At 30.9% G+C, this 23,004-nt stretch overlaps 3 protein-coding genes across 3 annotated transcripts; 1 reads left to right on the forward strand and 2 right to left on the reverse strand.

The window, feature by feature from the left end:
- Nucleotides 1–115: 115 nt before the first annotated feature.
- LOC127265938 (solanesyl diphosphate synthase 1, chloroplastic-like) lies at nt 116–4,210 on the reverse strand. Its single transcript, XM_051295976.1, has 6 exons — nt 3,646–4,210; nt 3,425–3,537; nt 1,935–2,062; nt 1,749–1,852; nt 1,548–1,675; nt 116–816 (listed from the first exon to the last, which is right to left on the reverse strand). Exons 1-6 carry the CDS (start codon nt 3,878–3,880, stop codon nt 268–270), a joined length of 1,257 nt encoding a protein of 418 aa, XP_051151933.1. The 5' UTR covers nt 3,881–4,210; the 3' UTR covers nt 116–267.
- Nucleotides 4,211–13,989: 9,779 nt separating this feature from the next.
- On the forward strand, nt 13,990–15,649 carry LOC127266091 (uncharacterized). The gene has a single exon (XM_051296211.1). The coding sequence runs from the start codon at nt 14,055–14,057 to the stop codon at nt 15,363–15,365; it is 1,311 nt and encodes a 436-aa protein (XP_051152168.1). The 5' UTR covers nt 13,990–14,054; the 3' UTR covers nt 15,366–15,649.
- A 993-nt stretch (nt 15,650–16,642) lies between these two features.
- LOC127266126 (SH2 domain-containing protein A-like) lies at nt 16,643–22,644 on the reverse strand. The gene is made up of 12 exons (XM_051296260.1): nt 22,234–22,644; nt 21,521–21,712; nt 20,202–20,408; nt 20,040–20,129; nt 19,879–19,956; nt 19,636–19,800; nt 19,013–19,375; nt 18,553–18,824; nt 17,877–18,039; nt 17,333–17,685; nt 17,150–17,227; nt 16,643–17,055 (listed from the first exon to the last, which is right to left on the reverse strand). Exons 1-12 carry the CDS (start codon nt 22,408–22,410, stop codon nt 17,034–17,036), a joined length of 2,160 nt encoding a protein of 719 aa, XP_051152217.1. The 5' UTR covers nt 22,411–22,644; the 3' UTR covers nt 16,643–17,033.
- Between the last annotated feature and the right edge of the window lie 360 nt (nt 22,645–23,004).

Consider the following 23,004-nt stretch of genomic DNA (forward strand, 5'->3'; position numbering starts at 1 on the left):
CATACGGAAACGGTGGATAAGTTTTTTCTTTTTTTTTTGGGTTTTTGGAAAAAAACAAAATTAGTCAATAAAAATAATCAATTTAAGTTTAGTTTTAAAAAAAAATTGCCATATGTTACGTTACAACCGTACACTGAATAGAGGTGTTGCTTTTGCTCTAAAGTTGTGTAAACAGAGTCGTACCACATCAAGAAACCCAAAGCAAATAATGCCAACAACCTATGTTCGAATACAGACACAAGACGTGTTACAAAACAATTCTCGTATTCAAGCTATTCGCTTGAGGTTATAGCTCACCATATGTTCGAGAGCCGACCTGAAAGAACTCTCCGGCAAGCACCAAAGATTCTCGAGCGCCTCGTCCGCCTTCGCTCTTGCCAATTCCCATGCTCGTTCGATGCTTCCGGAGTCCTTAATAATCTCGATTGCCTTTCGAAGAGAGTCGGGCTCGATGAACTCAGATTGGATCATGTCCTTCAGACACGGTTCTTTTTCGAGTGCAAATATCACGGGGGCCGTTAGATATCCCTTTGCAAGGTCGCTCCCGGAAGGTTTTCCCAATTGCTTGGCTGATTGAGTGAAATCTAATATGTCGTCGACTATTTGGAAGGATAGGCCCAAATTCTTGCCGTACATGTACATTTGATCGACAACTTCGCGGCTTGCGCCGCTGAACATGGCGGCCCCCTTGGTGCTGGCGGCGATTAAGGATGCTGTTTTGTAGTGACTTTTGATTAGGTACTCGTCTAGACGAATGTCGCAGTCGAACAGCGAGGAAGCTTGCTTGATTTCGCCTTTTGCAAAATCTTTAATGACCTGAGATATTCAACATGGTATCGGAATCATAATTCCTGCATTTGAATCTCTAAAATCATTTGAGACAACTTTTGAAGAATTTTGCAAATATTTTTACCCTTTAAGCACTCATATAGCTAGACTTAGTATTCAAATACTAACTCCGTCCCAATAAAAAAAATAATATTTGTTTTTTGCACGTAAATTTTTTAATATTAATAAGATATTAAATTTTACTGAAAAAAAAAAGTATTATAAAGAAATAATAACATGTATTGAAAGTTGCAGGGTATTTATTATATTAAGTAAGTTACGGTTACAAATGGTATCATGGGAAGCAGAAAAATAGAAAATGGAACCATTCTTACGGGACGGATGGAGTATTATTTTTCATTTAAAATATTACTTCCTCCGTACGAGATATGCTGTCCATTTTACTGTAGACACGGAATTTAGGAGGAGCATAATTAGTAAATAATTAAGAATTAAGAATGTATCAATGAAAATAATAATTATCGTATAATAAAAATAATTATAGATTAAAATTAATATAACTAATTAGTCTAATTAAAATTAAAAAATGTATAAATTAAAAAGTTAAAAATGAGATTAAAATATATAATTTTTTTTTAAAAAAAAATATATAGGAAAGTGACCAAAATAAATAGAAAAGGCAGAAATAGAAAGATGGACATAATAAGAAGTTGCATTTATCTAAATGTGAAAATGCTCGGAAATTAAATGTGGTATACCTGGCTAACAAGCTTTATGACTTCGAGATTTTCAAGATTCGAAAGGTGCCACGACGACTGTGCAAATAAAAAATCCCCAACCAGCACGGCTACTCTCGTACCATATAGTTGATTGATAGTTTCCTTCCCTAAAGCACAGCAAAGCATAGAGACGATAAAGATTTTCATAAAGAATTACCAAGTCCGGATGTAAATACAAACCTCGCCTTGTGTCACTCTCATCTAATACGTCATCATGTACTAAGCTAGCCGTGTGGATCATTTCGATGATCTCTGCTAGCCGTCTATGTTCTTTAGTAAGATCCCTGAATTCCAGAGGCAGTATATGAATGTGAATGCATTATTCTTAACTAAAGCAATGATGAGAGTGCATTAAACAAAGCTTACTTTAGACCAAAGATTTCAGCAGTGGCTCTCGACACTAGAAAAACAAGAGCCGGTCGCATTCTTTTACCCCCGGCACCAAAGATTTGCTCTGCGGCAGACATCAGAACAGGGTTTTCGCCACTGATGATCTAGAGATAGTTTAATCATTAAAAAGAGGGTGTAAAACTGTAAATTTCAATCAAAGGCAGCAAATTCTGAGTTCTAGATTGACAGTACATAAGTATCCTCGGAATACATTCTTAACTGTGTCCATGGATAAAATAAGATAAGGTCGGAATCTTACAAATTATAGAAGGTTTTAAAGTGGGTTATAGAACTTTTTGTAATGAGATTGACAGATTCTAAAATCAACATCTTTATACAATGGCACTTCTGAATAAATTGTCGAACACCCCCAAAAGAAAGTTCGAAAAAAGCTTATAGGTCCTTCCAAACAATAGGCACCTCAAACAATTTTTATCTTGTGAAGCTACCAAAGTAGCCACAACCCTGAACAAGCATCCAGGGAGCATAAAGTGCATGTGTATCCGAGGATAGTTCTTTTACTTAAACATCTAATCCTCAGAAAAATTGAAATTGATACTCTATAAGGATGTGTTTTCAAATCTAATTTTGCAATATTCTACCCACAATAAAAAAAAAATTTCCTCAAAAACATCATAAGCTTATTTCCATTAAAATAATCAAGTCAAAAAGTTTCAAACACTACCAAACTTTTATATTCAATGTTTCATGTTCCAATCATTACAGCCACCAAAACACAACCAAACGATATATTCAACATTTCATGTTCCAATCATTAGAGCCACCTATTTATAGGGGAAAAAGGTATTCGCATATAAAGGGTGTGTATTGTTTGGGTTTTTGATCTAGTTTTTGGTAATACAAAAAAAAAAAAAAAAAAAATCATCCCCTTCAAAAGCATCATATCCCACGCCTATTTTTTATAAAAAAACATCGCATCCTAAGCCCATTTTCCTTTCAATACAACAAATTCCAACAACTATTTTCTATTTTGTTTTGGAAAACTGAGGATTAATATTATATAGATCTGGTTTGAAGTTACACGGCACATAGAACAGATACAAAAAAACCAAGCACCATATCTGACTTCAGTTTTCTATTTTAGTATGCTCCAATCACTGAGATTGAGTGTCTTGAGATGAAGAAAACGTCACATCCAAAACCTAATTATCACTTTAAAATCCAAAACACCAAACATAAACAAATGCACCCAAAGATTAATAACAAGAACACAGCCTTCAATGATATGGACATATACATATATATATTTATATATGAAGGATGATGCACCTCAAGGGGGTCGATTATTCTAATCCAACAACAAAAGCTGAATAATTAGTAAAACAGTACTAGAAGAATTGTTGTCTCAACATTGTTTCTTTACGAAATCATTATCATCATCACGCAATTCTCTAAACAGTAATCATCAGCAGATATTTCTCAAAGCTCACAATCAAGCAACTCACCGACTGAAGATTCTTGTTCAGTGTTAAAAGGTCCTCTGCAACCAGTTCAAACATGTCCAACCGCGTTGACTCCTGCCTTAAATCCATCACTGGTAAAGGACCATCTCCCACCTCTAAATACATCGCGAAGACAATCACAAGCTCAATAATTATACACATTACACAAAATTGACCAAAAATGCAAACCTAACTCACAAAACAAATTACAAATGAATCATTACCATTGACAGATTCTCCTGTATTCTTCGTGTCAAACACACCACACCTCCCGAAATCCTGTCGGCAATGAACCAGCCTCCCAGCTTCATAGCCTCTACTACCGTTCCTGTTCCTATTCACTCTATCGGCACATTTTGTTCGGAAGAATTGATTGAAAGAGGACTTACGATTGCAGCCATGCGCCACGAAATTCAACGCTGCTCTTCCACATACGAGGTGATGGCAAGTCACATACATCGTCCTTAACCAAAATGTTCAACCTCAAACCAATCCCCCGAACTTCAGAAGCTAGATCAACTCATTTCAGAAGAAACCACCAATTAAAACAGTCTCAAAGCAATAAAAACTTGAATCCTCAGCAATAAACCGATCCAATTGATCAAAAACGTCAACGGGGGTGCAAATCGAACTACGATAGCAAGAAATCGAAAATAGAATTCGAGAACTGCACAAAGGAGAGCTTCTTCTATGGGGCAAAACCCAAACACCACTGCACAACAGGAAGTTGTGATTGATTTCCTATTCGATAGTTCCCTCAAACTGACTGAATGAGTTCCTCCCCAAATTTCCAGCGGGTCAGGTATTTATACTATGGACTAAGGGGGGCTGAAAGAGATGCTTTGGGGCAATTATAGAATTAACTGAAAATATTGGACCACAAGGATATAAGCAATAAATATCGGGACTGCTAATATTATTACTAGCAATTGTCAATCTCGAGTAATTATTTTTAGGGTTTGTGTATTTCTATATATTCCCAGATGCGTCCCACATCTCTAAGTACGTACAGTGTATAAATATGAGGTTTTAGGAGAGTTGACGTAATTTGTAAATGCATAAATAATTTTAAGAGATATATTAATAAAAATATTTATGTTATTTTTTTTTTTTTTATTGTACCTAAAATTCATGTGTAAGTTAACGAATAATTTATTCATTCATGAAATTTATTATTTTTATCTAATAAATAATAATTAATTTATCACTATTTTTCTATTTACTATTTATTTTATTATTAATTTATTCTATAATATTTTATTTTAGTTATTTTATTTTTTTTATTTTTATATTAAAATACTATTATTTTTTATTTTTGTATTCCACTATTGTAATTCGGAGCGAGCGGAGGAAATATAATAGAGTATAATATAAATAATTATATATTAAAATTAAGATAATTATAAATAAAAAATTTTAAAATATATGTAGACATTATAAATTTTTACTAAAAGAGTGAGATTGAAGATTAGTATATACAAAAATAAAAATATGTACAAATAATACGAAACATAAGAGTTATTTGGTGGCAAGTTGAGAAAGATTATTAGGTATTTGTTGGAATTATAATACTGGCAAGTTGACAAAGATGAACTAGGGATTGTTTGAATTTGAACGTACTAGAATATAAATAAATATAAAAAATATTTAAATTAAAAAAACAAGTATTATATACTATTCTCTTTTAATTCAAATGGACCTTTTCAGAGTTTACAGTAAACTGGTAACTTAAGAAATAATATTTTATTAATTAATGAATGTGTACAAGAAGTTTTGACATGTATAACAGTATTTGAAAGTATTTTGATATAGTGTATAATTAATTTTCTAAAATAGATAAAATATACTGAGGCAAGTTAATTAAGAACTGGATAAATACCTTAGGTCATACAAGACAAATTACACAAGGGGAACCATGTGTGGCAGGTGGACCTGTGATTTCAGGGGCTGAATTCAGGTCACAAGTTCAGCCTCGACATCACCTAACCATGTCTTAAGGGACAAATAATAATATTTTATTGATTATAAAAGTATGTAAAATATATATAAAAAAAATTGAATATTTTGATAGAAGTTAGAAGTATTTTGGTATTTAAATAGATCATTTTTATTATAAAATTGATACTTTTGAATAAAATATTAGAAAATAATAAAATAAAATATTGAATTGAAAGTAAAAAAAAAAAAAAAAAAGTATGATTTTGATATAATATTATAATTGTATAAAAAATAAAATTAAATTTATATAATACAAATAAAAAAATAAATAAAATAAATATTTTTTTATATATAGTATTCATTTTGTCTACCTTTTAAGTAGTATAATTTTGACCTAGAAATCAATAATATTTAAATAGTAATTAATACTATTCATTTATATAAAGATATATATGCGTTCATTAAAAATAATTAATATAATAATATGAGTGTATGTTAATATAAAAATAAGAATATTTCTAACTTTTGATTTACAATGAAAAATGAAAAAAAAAAAAAAAAATTCACTTGACATAGAAAAAAAAATGTATAGTGTGTTTTTACTTATAAAACTTTTCCATTGATTTTACTATTTCAACTTTCTTTTTATCTCCAAAAATATTAAATTAAGTATCTATTTTTTTATTTATTATATTACACTAAAATTTTTATTTTTCATGAAAAACATCGCATCAAATAACTATTTCAATTCAAAATTTTACTATTCAAAATCAATATAAAAAGCTAAAGTAAACACGCCCATATGATTAATTAGTTAGAAATGAGAAGAGAAGGATGTGTTCTTTTTTTCAAATAAACTAATATACTATTCATACTTAATATTTTTATATTATCTATATAATTTTTTATTTTTCATAAAAAAATAATTCTTCTAAACTATTTTACAAAACAAACACATCCTTAGTAACCAACATAAGTTAAAAATAAAATATATAAAAATATATTTATTTATTAAAAAAATAAAAAGTACTCCCTCCGTCCCAAACTAAGTGCAACATTTATTTTTGGCACGGATTTTTAAGTAGGTAGTATTAAGTAGGATAATTTAGAAATTAGGTGATGTGACGAAAAGAGGAATATATATTTTATTTTTTTATTTAGATGATACGACAGAATAAAGTGTGAGGCAGAGATTAAGTATAATTAATTATTTCTTATTTTGAAAATATTGCATAATGTTTGGAAGATACCAAAAAAAAAATGTTGCAGTTCTTCGTCTTGAAATAATTGACTTGTTTGATAAGGTATTTTAAAAAAAAATACTAGTAAAGTAACAATATTAAATAATGATATTATTTTTTATGTGAATTGTATTGTTGGTTTATTTAAAATATAAAAATTTACTATATATGATTAAAAATATTTAAAATTTAAATATTTTAAACATAAGAGTGGTAGAAATAAAAAAAATAAAAAAAAAAAATTGAGTAAGTGTTACTTGTAAAATGTTATAACTTCAATTAAATAAATTTATATTTTTTAAATATATTTAAAATTATAAAAAAATTTATATCAACTGTTATAAATAGAATAAAGTAAAAAACCGTATAAACTATTATGGTCTACAAATTAAAAAGAAGTCTCATTTTAAATAATTATTACTTCTTTCGTTACAATTTAAAGTACTATTTTTACTATTTGTATTTGTATAACTCAAAAATATTTATTTTTTATTTTAGAAAAAATAATTATACATTAATATCAAAATATTTTTAAATTTTTATTTAAATTACAAATATATCATTATACATACAATTACTTTATATATAAAGTTAAAGAGTAAAAATGTCAAAACATCTTACACATTTCCACTAGCCCAATAAAATTCTTTTAATATTAATTATTCTAAAAAAACATAATACAAATCAAGAAAAAATGACAAAATACCTCTATTAGTCGATATTTTTGGAATAAATTATACAAATATAAAAATATTTTTAATATTAAATAAAATGACTCAAAAGACAAATGATGTCCTTTTTACCCAATGAATGTAGTACTCCATTCGTTCCAAACATCCTACAATATTTCCTTTTTGATATGTCTCAAACATCCTACAATATTTCCAAAATAGGAAATAATTAATTATACTTAATCTCTACCCCACGCTTTATCTTCTTACATCATTCAAATAAAAAAATAATAAAATATATATTTCTCTCTCCATCACATTATCTAATTTCTAAATTATCCTACTTAATACTACCCACCTAAAAACTCGTGTTAAAAGTAAATATTGCACCTTGGACGGATGGAGTATTATTTATTACAAGTTGATTTAAATTGGAAAGGAAGGATAAAAGAATATTAGAAACAGTGCCTAGGAACATAGGGATAAAAAAAATATTTAAAAATAGTGTGTATCTATATTTTATCCTCCGACAACAAAACAAGCAGAATACGGTATAGTGAGATTCCAGGCTCTTTCCCCGACCGATGTGATAAAAAATAAAAAAATAAAAAAATAAAAAATATTACTCCCTTTCGTCCCAAAATAAAGTTTTATTTTTTAATTTAATAATTATATCATTTTAACTTACAATATAGTACATAAATATCGTTACTTTTATATTACACTATATTAATATGAATATTTTTGTCTTTTTGTTACAATTCAATATAATACTAATATTAAAAAATGTACGTACAAAAAGCAAATTCTACTGTTGGAACGAGACAGAGAGAGTATAAAGTTTATAAAAAAAGACAAGGTTCGAGCACGTTTATAAATTAGTAGTAATTATTAAGTGATGCAATGACAGCTTTAGAAATTATAATATTAAGTAGGCTTTGGAATTTGAATACAAGAAAGATACTATTATGGTCAATCATTTTGTGCTCAAGCTTTGTCAAAACAAACGCAACGGATGGCATCAAATAGTCCGTCGGGTGTGTTTGTTGGATGGCATCAAATAGTCTGTCGGGTGTGATTGTTTGGGGGATTGGATTTTAAATATATTATTTATTTTATTTTTTTTTTATCAAAAATATCAAATTAAATATTTATTTTTTATATTATACTAAAAATTAATTTTACATTCAAAATATCACATCAAACACCTATTTATATTACATCATATAATTATTCAAATTCAAAATTTTTACTATTCAAATCTCTAACTCAAAATCCAAACCCCCAGACAAACAAACTCAAAATAGATTGATTTTTTGTGTTTGACATGAAAAAATATGTTATTTTAAGTTGAATAGTTTTTACTCACTTTTTGATTTTTGTAAAACAATGTTTTGTATTGTTTATTACTTCTTCTGTTAAGTAACTAAGTATCTATTTTTATTTTTTTTACGTTAATATTTGAATATTAATTATTATATCAAAATATATTAAAGAAAATGGCAAAAATACTTATATTTGACATTTGTACAAAAATTATACAAATATAAAATTATTTTTAATGTTAATTACCATGACGCAAAATACAAATAGATATATTATTAAGAGACGAAGTGAATAATATTTTTAGGAAATCACAATCGATAAATAATGTTAGGAGAATATAGCAAAAGATTCAAAATACTATCTACCTCAATAATTATAAATGTTTCCTCTGTCCCGAATAAATTGTCCAAGTTATATTTATTTACAAATTGTCACAACTAATTACATATTTAGTTTATTAAAAAATAAATCTCACTTCATTAACAACTTAGATACTTTTCAGACTATTAGGTTTGATCGAAAATTTATTCAGAGTACACCTCATGAGTAAAAGCTGTGAGTTCTCATGTTATCAAATAAATAAATAAATAAAATACTAAACTTATGTCAAACCCATATAAATATATATATATATATATTTAGGAGTGTATTCAATTACGATGATTTTGTAGGATTCCTCCAAATTTTCAAAGCTCTTATAAAATTTGGAGGTATTGAATTTAAAATTTTAAAAGTTTTTTAAAATCCTGATGTATTCAATCCAAATTTTTAAAAGTCTTTTAAAAGTACAAAATATTAAAAAATTCATGGACTTTAAAATTCTATGAATTTTGTTGGATTCTTGTTGAAAATTATGAATAAATGATAAGTACAATGTAAAATCTTTCATCCATTTATGGCGTAGATTCTGTAAAGTTTTTAAATATATATAATTTATAAACCTTTTCAAATCTAATAAAATCATAAATAAATACACTCCCTTAGTGAACGAAATAAATATTATAACAATTTATTCAATTTAAACTTTATTATTTTGAGTCTAAATCTCTCTCATAATTCTATATAGTTGATGATGGTCCAAATCTAGGTCTTGAAGTGAGGAACAATCTAACAAAAATATATTAATATTGGTTTAAAAATTAGAATTATGAAATATTCTCTCTGTTTTACATATTCTATAATAATATTTTTTTATTTGATTTTTTTGTGCATACTTTACATTATTTTCAAAATAAAAAATAATTAACTATACTTTATTATATTACATGACTCAAATATAATTATAAATATATATATTTTTTCTTATCAAGTCATCTAATTCTAAATTTATCATACTTAATATTATCTATTTAAGGTGTTTTTGTTTCGGGGGTTTGGATTTTAAATTGAGATTTAAATAGTAAAATTTTTGAATTTGAATAATTGTATGATGTGATATAAATATATGTTGATGTGATGTTTTGATATAAAATTAATTTTTAGTATAATATGAAAAATAAAAAATAGAAGTTTAATTTCACATTTTTAAGAAAAAAAATATGATGAATAATGTATTTGAGGGAGAATTCCCAAACAAACATACCCTTAAATTTTCGTGCCAAAAAATCAAATATTTCATGGTATATTAAAAAAAAAAACTATATAAAAATCCATTAAATGATACCAACCTAAACACAAGAAGAATAGGCCGACTTAATAAAAGGCCTAGAGTTTCATTAGGAAAAATTATGGTTCCCTATCGGATGATCTGACGGCGTGGAAGTGGACTCGTGACCTTGAGATCATGAGTTAAAATTTTCGATATTTTTTGGATTTTGTCTGTTATACATGATTCGTATAGTTTGACTGATCTTATCGGATTTAATTTGCAGACTATTATATTAAACTGAAGATTTATCCAGAGCACACATTGCAAACATTGTCTGATTAAATTGATGATAAATAGCTAGCAGACCTCACAGCGTTGGGGGAGTTTTTAGAGGAAGCTTTCATCGTCCTTGTCGCCGTCATCATTGTGCCTTGGAATGACAAACATTATCAGGCAGACACTGTTCCTCGTCTCCTTCATCGTCGATTTGGTGGCGTTGTTTAATTATTTTTGTTTTCGTTGTAATTGTTCTTTGATTTTTTTTTTTCCTAAAAAAATATAATAATACAAAATCATATTGTTTCAATTAAAAATATCAAAATAAGAGAAAAAAAAATATTTAAATTGAATTATTTTTATAATAATATTATTAATCATAATAGCATAAATAAAATATTATTTAATTGTAAGTTGAATTAAGAAATACTATATATTAAAAGAATATTATTTGATTGTAAGTTGAATTAAGAAATACTATTATATTTTTTTAAAAAAATATATACTTTTTTCTCTAAATAAAATATTTAATAAAATATTACTTTAATATCAAATCTGCAAATTCAAACCATTTTTTTTTTCCAAATTAATCAAAAGAAACGCACCCTTAGTATTCAATTATATATATATATATTGGACATACTTGAATTACTATTTCACATCAGACTTATTATCGATTTGGTGAATTTGTAATTATATCATCCCATTTTCAATATTTATGTACTATATTTCTTTTACAAAACATATCGAAAATATTTTATATCAAAATCTTCAAAAAAATTAAGGTAAATTTCATGAAATAAAGAAAAAGAAGAAGAAGAAGAATGAACGTGGATGAAAAGCTTATGCAGGGAGAAACCACAAATAAAATCACAATTGCATAACTAATGAGTATTTTACTCACAATCCATTGTATACATATTTTTAAAATTTAAATGAAGTCATTGGATTAGAAAACATGCATTCTTATATATGCATTTTAGCCTTTGCTAATAGAATATAATTCTTTGATAGTTAGAATTTGTGTGGGATTTATGTTTATATTGCAAATTATATTAACTTATTTTAATTGGTTTCTTTCTAATATATATATATATATATATATTTTTTTTTGACATGTCAGGGATAAATAACAAAATTGATAAAATTGAAAGAAAAATAAAGAAAAAAAAAAAAACTCAACATCACATCACTTAATTAATCATAGCTGTTAATAATTTTATCCTCGTGATCTGATAAATTAATTAAAATGCCTAAAAGCTCAATTATTATAAAAATATAATAAAAATAGAATGACACACATTTAGAAGAGAGAGAACGACACGCATGTGCAGAACAAACGAATCCAGAGACACATTGTGCAAAAACGATTCGATAAAAAGGAAGATTTTCTTTTACTGCTAAATCATGATTATATTTTCCTTTTTGAGTTCTTTTTTATTTGATTATAAAGTTTTTTTTAGAGATAATAATGTTTGGGCTTGTATTTAATTTTTTATAATTTTTTTTTTTCAATTATCAATATTTTCTAATTATTAATTTAGTTTTTTTTTTTTTTATGATTTTTGGATTGATTAGATGTTTTGGTTCCGATATTTATGTCATTCTAATAATCGACAATCGATTTGCATGCAATAATTTGATTGAATAATTCATTCCCAGATATTATACAATCAAATCTAATTTGCTACTCTTCGTAACAATTGTTTTTAATTGAATTTCTTAAATTGAAATGCAAATATGCAACAATTTTTACCGGTGCAATTGGGTCTATTTAGCTCAATTAGGAGTGTTGACCAACATATCTTGATTGCTTATACTATATAATAAAAAATTATTGTCAAAGATTGTTCATAACTATAATCAATTATTGATAGTCTAATAAGAATTAATTTATTAAATTGATGATAAATATAAGTATCATCACTGCATCATCCATTGAGTTAGATGCTTCCATTTATATTATAATTACTTTGTAATTCCAGATTAAGTAAATTATTTGATTGACCGTCGGTCAAGTTTTAGCACCGCTGCCATAGATTGACGTTTGGTTTGCAATCTTTAAAGTTATTCATTTAATATAATTTGATATATTTGTCTCTATTTATGCCGCATTCTCCTCACACGAGTTAATTGGTATTTAATCTTGAGATAAAAGATATTGGACAAAAGCTAAAAAAAGAAAATTAAACCACAAAAAGCAACTCAAGCCGGATGATTCTACAAGCCCACTCAAAAGATTCAGTTTTAGTGACATACAAAAAAAATCAAAAATAAAAAAAAATCAAAAATAAAAAATAAAAACCGTCATAGTTGAGGATAATTATACTTGAAGAGAGTTGGTTGCTTCAGACTTGATGCAATAGCCTTTATGCATCACTTTTTCAGCTCTAAATAATATTATTTTTTTTGAAATAAAAATTAGTTTGATTCATTTACTATACTTTTTCTATGAATTTATAGATGGAGAATCTCAGAAATATTTGCATAAATTTGATATACTGTGTTCCAACGTGAAACCGCCAGCTGTTACGAATGAACAGATTAGATTCAGCTTTCCTATTTTCATTCAAAGACGTAGCAAATGATTGACTCTATTACATCCCAACAAGAAGCATTGGCACATAAATGACATGAAGTAGAAGTTTTTGGAGAAGTATTTTCTAGCTTTCAGAGCTGCGATTTCAAAGAAAAACACAGTGACATTAAACAACAATTAGGTCAAACACTGAATGAAATTTGTGAGGTATTAATAGATGTATTATAAAGGCTTTGTTCTTCTAACGATATTTTTGAATTACGATCCCTAAAAATAATAATAATAAATACAAACTATTTTTATACAAAATTTTAAAAGTTAAAAAAATAACTTTAAATATATTTATTTACGGTATAAAAATTGATAAAAATCAAATATTCAATTTAAAATAATGTTATATTTTATGTGTCTGATCTATTTTCTAACATCACACATCAAAAATACTATAATATTATTTTATTGTTATATTATTTTAATATATTTAATTTTAATATATTTAATTGTTATATTATTTTATGTGTCTGATCTATAATATTATTTTATATGTCTATCTATTGTTATATTATTTTAATATACTTTATTGTTATTATTTTTTTTTAAAAAAAATATTAATTATAACAAAATTTAATTTACAGATAAATTTATTATAGTTATATACGTGTATGTAATATTTCTACGATATTTTTTATTTTAAATAAATTTTGCATTAATAATTGATATTTACTGTATAAAAATTAATATATATATAATTAAATACTATAAATTTATTTTATTAAAATATTATTTTTTAATGCATACAGTAAAAAAAAAATTACGGTATTGTTTTTCCCTAAAAGATAAAAAAATAATAGTACCATTTAAAATAGAGTAATTTATAATCGAAGCAAGTTGTAACATATAATAAAAACACAAAAGTCCAGCCCACATTCTAAGCCCACTAAAAGTCCATCCTTAAAATATCAACCAAACGGCTACAGCTACGCTTAGGGCCAACCTTCCTTCATCGACGGCCGCCGCTCTGCTCAAGTTCAAAGTTCCAAAGGATTGATTTTCAATGGCCGGCGAATCCAAAATCGTGGCGGCGGCCGACGTGTCCGCCTCCAGGGTGCCTAAATCAACCGTAGAATCTGCCGTCGCCGCCTTGTTGAAATACAAGGCCGCCCAGTCCGCCGGCGAGAAGCCGCAGCTTCTTCCTCAGGACGAGTACATCTATCTCAACCTTACAATGAAGAAAATCCCCTCCAGGTCACGCACTAATCCCTACAAAATACCTCTCTCTCACCCGATCTTAGACAGCAGTTCCGAGCTCTGTTTAATCGTCGACGACAGGCCTCAGTCGCCCACTCCGCCGTCGGACCAAATCAAAAAGCTAATCAAGTCTCAGGACATACCGATATCGAAGGTCATTAAGATTTCGAAGCTTAAGGCCAACTACAAGGCGTTTGAGGCGAAGAGGAAGCTTTGCAACAGCTACGACATGTTTTTGGTGGACAGGAGAGTCGTCCATTTGTTGCCCAAGTTGATTGGGAAGGAATTCTTCAGGAAGAAGAAGCTGCCATTGCCGGTGGATTTGAGTAAGAAGAATCTGAAGTCGCAGGTGGAGAGGGCTTTAGGGAGTGCGCTGCTGCTCGTGAGGACTGGAACTTGTTCTGTGATGAAGGTGGGGAAAGTAGCAATGGAGAAAGACGAAATTATTGAGAATGTAATCGATGCCGTTAATGGAGCAGTGGCGAATGTGCCGAAGAAGTGGGATGGTGTTAGGAGCTTGCATTTGAAGCTTTTCGATTCGGTCTCGCTGCCTATTTACCAGGCAATGCCTGATGTTAAGTTGAAGATTGAGGGATTGAAGAGGACAGAAGATGGAGTTGCTGTTGTGAAAATTGGGGACGAGGGCGAAGATGCTGCCGAAAAGAAGGATGGAGATAGTGAGATTAAGAAAAAGAAGAAGAATAAAGGGAGGATTCATGAGGTTCGATATATGGACGATGGAGAGGTTGCAGTGAGCGATGAAGACAATGAGTTGGATGATGGAGAAGACGTGGAAAGTGACGATGATAAGTTGGATGACATCGAGGAAGCGAGGAATGAGGAAATTGATGAACTTGTGGGGGAGAAAAGTATTGAAGGAAATGAGTTTCCGGAGAAGAGACGCAGTAAAAGGATCAAGGCTAATACGTCGAAAGGCAATGGCCTGGAGGATATGGAGAAGCCGGCGAAGAAAAAGGCCAAGTTAGGGAAGAAAGGGAAGGAAATTGGGGTAACAAGTGGAGTGAAGGCAAATAAAAAGAGTAAACTTGATAAAGAGTCGAATGAGGGAATTGTCGGGGTCAAGAATGGCAAACACAAGAAGAGATCGTCTAAATAGGTCTCGAATATCTGCAATGGGTTTTTAGGTGGTACTATTATAGTCTTCTGAATTATGTCAAGGAGTGCATTGGTAAGGAATGACGAATTAATTGCCCTTTTACATTGTTGAATGCAAAAAGTTTTGATTATTTAGGGAAGTTTGCTAGATGATTGTTGGAGTTATGCTGTTTTATCACCCACCTTTTTTGTTGTGTTATTTTGCAGTTATTACCTTTTGAAATCAGAATTTTGGATGTGAGACTGTTGAGATATCTTCATATAAGAATGGCTGTTGATTGATCACTGTGGATACATTCAAATATTCTGGAATAGGACTCTTTTCAAGTCGCTTCTTTTTGGTGATTATTATGTTTGGGAATGTGTTAATATATCGAGCATTTGAGCTTTCTTATGCATATGAGTTAGTATTTAAATCTCATCTAATATTTTTCTATGGCTATTCGAATTTCAGTGAGATTTAGCTCCCCTGTCTTGGAAAGTCACGAACCTTTTGTGGTTAAAGAAATAGATAATTACTTTCAAAACTTGCACTAGATGGCTGAGAGTGATGGTAGATTTTGGTGTTTAGAAAGCAATTGACAATTTCATTATCTATCTATGTGCTTATTATGTATAAGTTGTGGCCCATTTCTTAAATGTATCCATGTTATGTTGTCATTGTTATTCTCAATGATGTTTTCCTAGTTACCTGCATTGGCTCAATGATTTGAATCGAAGGGTGTGATATGTCGGATGTTCATCTATCTATGTTCTGTTAATATATATTTTTCTCTAAAGACGTGTGCAATCAATTGTAATGTATGCGTTTGATGATTAATACTCCCATTTTTTTTTTATTAATATATTTTTTAATTAGGTATTCGTATGTACAGCGATTAGTAATAATTTGATATTATATAAAAAATAATATTTTATTTAATACTCCTTTTATATTTACTATTTTTGTCCGTTTTTTAAATTCTTTATCCAACTCAATTAAAACTATATAGTTCAGTTCTGGGACAGATGGAGTATTTTCTAAAGAAAAATTTTCCATAAATAACAAAAATCTAAATAAAAAATTTAAAAACAGAGACAAAGCTTCGTTTGAATAGAAATTTTTGAAATTTAAAATTTATTTTAAATAATAAAAAGTTTAAATATTTAATGTTATGTTCTATAGGAAGATTTTTTTTTAAAAAAAATTCAGAGCCCCCAAGGCCAAGGTTCTAAGTAATGCAAAGTTCGACAAAACTAACATCCCAAAGTAAAGTAAACTTTCACAAAAGAGAAATGTAAGCATACAAAAAGTCAATAAATTATCAAACATAACCATCAGTATGTGTAATTAACAAACTATCAAGAACATTCAACACCACCAGATCTTATCCTCTCACAATAACTTAGAAAATCTTCCATTTCTCGAATCTAAACCATCAACAAAATCTAAAACATAATTAGATTAGATATATAGCAAACAACAGTCCCATTCTCACAGAGCATTTTTCGAATACTAGAAATAAGATAAGACGACGACGATGAGGAATTTAAGCCTAATCTTCTTCATGCATTTGGAGCACAAGATAAATAATGTACCTACATATATACCGACCGATATGCACACCCCATTGATTGCTAGAGCAAGAGATTCCTGAATTTACTACCGTGCAGTTGAAATCTTGAACACCTACAGATGATTCCTTACCACCCTACAAATACACGAATGAACCAGATCGTCAACATCACCATGTGTTTGTGCATGTGCATATATATATATGTGTGTGTGTGTGCGCGCGCGCATACCTTCCCAATTTAGAGAGCTCAGGCTCTTCAAGGAGCAATTCTTGTAATAGTTTTGAAGTCATTTTACAAGAGGAAGAACTGCAAGAAAAAAAAAAAAAAAAAAAAAAAACAGTAAGACAAATTTAGCAAGAGAAATTGCTTCAGGAATAAAATTTGGAGCAGGGAAACAAATAAAAATTGAACCTGATAATGAAATCTAAGGAAAGCAACCGGTTGTGAATTGTGTAGTCGCTGCCAATGTAAGTCACAACCAAGTTGCCTGCATCCGGATGAGGCCAACTTCTTGATGTAGGGAACCGTAGAACAAATGTTCCGGGGTCTTGAAGACCTCCGGAGTTTTGAAGTGCTGTCTCGGCTTCTTCCTTTGTGATAAACCCTTCCATCCATACCGGGAACGTACAACTCCACATTGATTTAACCGTGGCAAGAGACAAAGTAAAGGCGACCGGATATAGCCAAGACCATATTCTCTCGAAATCTTCTTGGGACACAAGATTATTCCTACATCCGGCAATTCTCCTCAGACATTCAAAGTCCTATAAATTTAAGCCATTCAGACAGTTAACAGACATTGCTTCCGAAATTTTTTATTAGGTTCACTTTAAAAATATTTAATATACATTCCATGAATTCAAAATTTTACTTGGGATCCAGAGACCCTGTATATGAAATATACACTAGATTACAGTCAAAAGATTCAATATATTCATAGAATAGAGGAATGAACCTGAATAGTCAACGCACGAGTACAGCCAGCTATCTTCATGAATTGATCATTAATTTCGAGGACTAGATTCTCCCAAGGAACATGGTGGTCATCATTTTTAGGTAGTGAAGTCCAAACTTGTATTCCTTCCTCCACCAATCTCTTTGCCATTCGTATTTGGTGCCTAGAAAACATAGAATGTTTTCTTCATGGATTTATCAGAGAAGTGAAACGATGAAAGTGTGAATAGGCAAAGCCACCAATAGATAAATCAAATCGGCATCCACAAATAGCAAGACTGCGTTATTTTCTCAAAACAATTTATATAGAATGTACACTTTTGTGTACAATTAAAGAACATCTTTTTTCCGCTATATCGGCAATACAACTACTATTAGGGTATCCTAAGGAATTTGCACATGATAAACTTTAATGTTTCTTAATTAATAAACTAGCTCATTCTTCTGATCCTTTAAAAAAGAGTGAAACTAGAAACGTTTCCCCACATTTCATGCTTTATAACGAAATAATTCATAGGTAAAGCAATTAGACTAGTAGAGGGTTAAGGTTAGTCACGAAGTAGAATTTCAATAATTAAAATACAAAGGCTTTTTGTGTTGTTGAAATCTAATGAATGCACTGAGAAAGAATTGCATAAAAGAATGGCCCGACAAATCCAATAGAGTCAGAAAATTACCAGTGATGGAGACACCCAGAAAATAGAGAAACCTGCTTTGCAAAATTCTCTAGCTGCTCTTCACTAGCTGTAATAGCAATTTCCTTGAGCAGGTGGAATCTCTCAGCAAGACTTCCGAGACAGTATTTGAAGATTATCAAATCGGAAATTGGACTCGGAATACTTTTCAAGCCACAGTTAGTAGTGTCACCATTATCGGAAGACGATGAGTTGTTCTCAGCCATGTATTGGTCATCAGGCCTCTGGTTCATGCTCATCTCGTGTGCATCGTCCTACTTCCAACAAATGGTTCAGAATCTTTGAAATGAATATACCGAGGACTGTGTGTGTGTGTTCGTAACGTGTTAGTCAGAAAAAGAAACATGCAGAAGACTAAGAAGACGAGTATCATTAACATATGATATTCATAATTCTGGTTTACGCATTATATAAGCAAAGGAAATGGCCCAAAAAGCTATACCCCGTTACTGCTTAAAGCAATAGAGCCATGTCCCTTGTTAGCTTGTTTCAGTTCTTCTTTGAACATTGCGAGTGGGACATCATTTCCTAGTTTGATCCGCTTTGACGACGGGCTTGGTTTGGCTTCACGTATGATATTGGGAACAAGCTCCATGGAACCATCATCAAGACTGGATGATTCACATCGATTGATATAATGATTCCTGTTAGAAGACTTTCTCGATGTCAGAGCAACTGTCCGTGAAGTCTTACTCCGTGAAATGCAGCGGATCGGAAGAGAGAGAGCCTTGAAGAAAGGATATCTCCCCATTTGAGGTATGTGGAACATAATCTGAAACAGCCTGTTGTCGCACTTCGATGAAAGCTGAAATAGAAAAAAGGAATCTGAACTCAGAAAGAATGTAGTAATCTTATTTCTTGAAATACCACCTTTGACCTGTTCAGGGAATTGACTCTAGAACCGGACAAAGATATCCTGTTGCTTAGGAGTTGAGAACAACTCAAGTTTGAAGAGGTGTTTGAAATTGGGATTTGTCAGAAACAAACTTAACAGATTCCAATAATGATCTAATTTCATAAACAAAGATAATATAAACATGAGTTAGAAATCCAAATGATACTTACTTGAGATATCTTAAGCTTAAAAGAAGCACGGCCGTTGATTAATTTGCATGGTCTATCACGACAAGCATATTCGATCCCATCATAACTCATGAGAAGCGGTGGCTCTGCATCAGCAGTGTCTTCAACTGTCACCTCATTGTCAGCATACACGAGGGATGCTACAACCTTGTAAAAGATGGTATAAATTTAAGCAAAAGTTTGAGCTTAAGAGACAAAAAAGTATAAAAATAAAAAATGAAAAACCTCTAATTCTCTGTTTACAGGACAACCCAATGCATCCATTAACGTGATGTCCATTGAAAAGATTCTGCGGCAAGAGGCCTAAGAACATTACAAATATCAGTGACAGTGTGAGTATAGTAGCAAAAGATCAATCTGCAATTCAATTATAAAACAATTTCAACCTTTCCACCAACAATGCTCCACACGCCATCACTATCTTCTTCGATCTCAGAGGCATTCAAATCATCAATAGATAGATGCACCGGAGGATCCTGAATTCATTGAAATAGGTGGTTATGAAACTACAAAAAATAAGCATAATAAATGATGGAACAAAACAAAACCTTGGTATAATGGTGTTGAATATCAGGTGATTGAAACAGGACATCATGTCCATGAATGTAGCCATGCAAGTTTTCCTCAGTTTCATAGGGGCATGCCAAAGAGAGTTTTCCCATAATGTCTGCACATGCGCTCTTGTTAGAGCACGACAAAGGCTTCTCCCCTACAATTGATCCATCCACATGAAGCCTCACGTAATTGGGTAAGACCTATACAGGCAAAGGATTGCAGAACTTACAAGTTAGAATATTTAAACAAATAAATAGTTGAACAAGGCATCACAAAGAAAATACGATAGCATCTAACTGACAAAAATAAATAAATAGGCAGTGAGAAGTTTCCGTTTTTTATCATCAGTTGTTTAATTCAATGCTGTAACTATCTTTAACAGATTACACCAGATATGACATCGCATTAGTGTAAAATCGTTCTCAATTATTCAAGACCATGCAAACTGAAAAGCATTGCCATGTTAGATGGCAGTATGATCTCTCTATACAATTTCAAGCTTAAATTTGTTTTAAGGAAAAAATCTATGTATCTATATAATCTCTCTCTATATAGAAGATTCTCATGGCTTTACCCTCTCACCTTATTGTGTAACATGTATCATACTATTTGTGAAAATCAGTCAAGCTAAAGAAATAGTAGACAGGAAAGAACACTTTAGAACATGAGAACAGTGCTTTAAGGAATATTTGGAGGATTACAGACAAGAACTGACACCCCTTACGTACAAGTTCAACTACTGAATAGAGGATGGAGATCGATATGACCTAACTGTCAATAGTGAACCCATAAGAGCATGTTTCCATATTGAAGGGGATTATAACCAATTTTGACTGTTAAATATATTTTGCACAGCGGGATCAAATCAGTTATCACATAAGTTAGCTTATACGTATGGGCCCTCAATTAATCATGAATCATAGTCGCAAATGGCAAACATGTGATAAGGTAGATAAATTTCCCTAGCTTTTAACAGGTAGGATTACAGAAGACGTCTTAAAATAAATATGTCTTACAACTAGCAACCTTTTTTAGCCCAAAATCAACATAAAAATTAGCAACACCTTCCATTCAAGATCCTACATTCTGCACAATGCAAACATCATTTGAGCCAAAAAAGTAAATGCAACAAGAAATCAGGAAATAAAGATAAAAAAAGCTAACTTTCCCAATTCATTAAGGAAAGATTGCTAACTCGCAACGAAAAAAGTTGCAATAGCGAATCAGAAATTTAACAAAACACGTTGATCTATCATGACATTCGCAGATAGTGAGCTATTAACAATAACAATTCAGCAGCAAAAGCCCATACCTCACACCCAACATAAACCCATTTCTTCACTGGAAACTCAATTGGAGAGGAGGCACATGGAGCCGTCATCCTCAGCATGGACATACTAAGACCCCAAGCTTCTTCATGTAGTAACAGAACCGGTGAGAGTTTCAGTTTCTTTTCTTCATCCAACCAAAGGAAAGGGGCGCCATCATCTATGCCCGGATGCTTCTGCACAGTACATAAAATTAAATCTATGTATATATGTATATGACTACAAATTTAAGGCAATACCAAAGAAGCGCATAAGTTCCATAAGATACTCATTATCCACATGAATCTCATATAGGTCGAATCTTTTCGTTTGCACTAAAAGAAATTCAAGTTCTTCAGAAGCCACTCACAACATGCAAAGATAAAAATTCAATTTCGATCCAGCCGGAACACTGAGAACACCAATGGACATGACTCATTGTCCAAACCAATGTCACAGTGAAGATAGAATCCGCCACCAAGCCTCTTAGGACACTAAATTTAAGAAACATAGCCAAACCAGAATTCCATTACGAAATGGAAAACAAGATTAAGCTAAAACCATAATAATCAATTTCAAGGTTAAAGCATTCCTTCCTACCAAAATCCCAAACACCACAATCAAATCAAGCACACCCCAACGCAAACACAAACTGATAAATCCTAAAGCGGAATCAAACCAAAACAAATAAAACAAGAAAACACGAGTAATCTAAAACCTGATTCAAAATTGGCGATGGATAAGAAGCGCATTTATCGATGTAAAGCCAAAAGCAGAGTGCGAAACACCCATCCGCCTCTTCCGCAACAAAATCACCACAGCGTTTTCCCAACACCACTCTGAAATCCTTCAGCGAGACATAACCGGTCTCCTCCGCAACACCAACGCCCTCCATCTCCCCCAAACTTGTCTTGATCGAGAAACCCTCTGGAAGAAGCGTATTCAGCAAAATCCTTTGCTGGAGCGGGGTATGATTTCCAGAATTGAGAATCTGTATCCGTATCTGAATCTGTACGGGGGTTTTGATTCGTGGGGAGTTGGAATTGGAGTAGAGTTGTGGAGAGTTGAGTAGAGGTGTTGAGGAGCAGCGCGACGGCTGTTAATAAACGGTTGGCAGAGTCTTCGGCAGTTCGGGTTCTGGTCTTTTCCCCGCTTCAAATTTCGGGCTTTGATCCTCTGCTTCGCGCCTACAAACTGCCCAATCATGTGATGTGATTTCATCCATAGGTGCAAAAGTACAGTGTATCTATTGAGTTCACCTACACTGTCAATAATTTATTTATTTATTTATTATTAGTTTTATAATTTGGAAATCCGCAGCCGTTATTTGAAATTGCAGTTTTATGATTTGAAAATCCGTAGCCGTTATCTGAAATTGCGAATAAATTTTTTATCGAAACCCAATACGTGCAAACTAGGCCTACAGACAAGTCACACTGCGCCTACACTTTCAATTTTTTGGTAAGATATGATGTTTCTCTCTAAATTA

The sequence above is a fragment of the Andrographis paniculata genome, unplaced genomic scaffold (genome assembly GCF_009805555.1).
Source record: "Andrographis paniculata isolate CXL003 unplaced genomic scaffold, ASM980555v1 Contig74END, whole genome shotgun sequence".
Lineage (NCBI taxonomy): Eukaryota > Viridiplantae > Streptophyta > Magnoliopsida > Lamiales > Acanthaceae > Andrographis > Andrographis paniculata.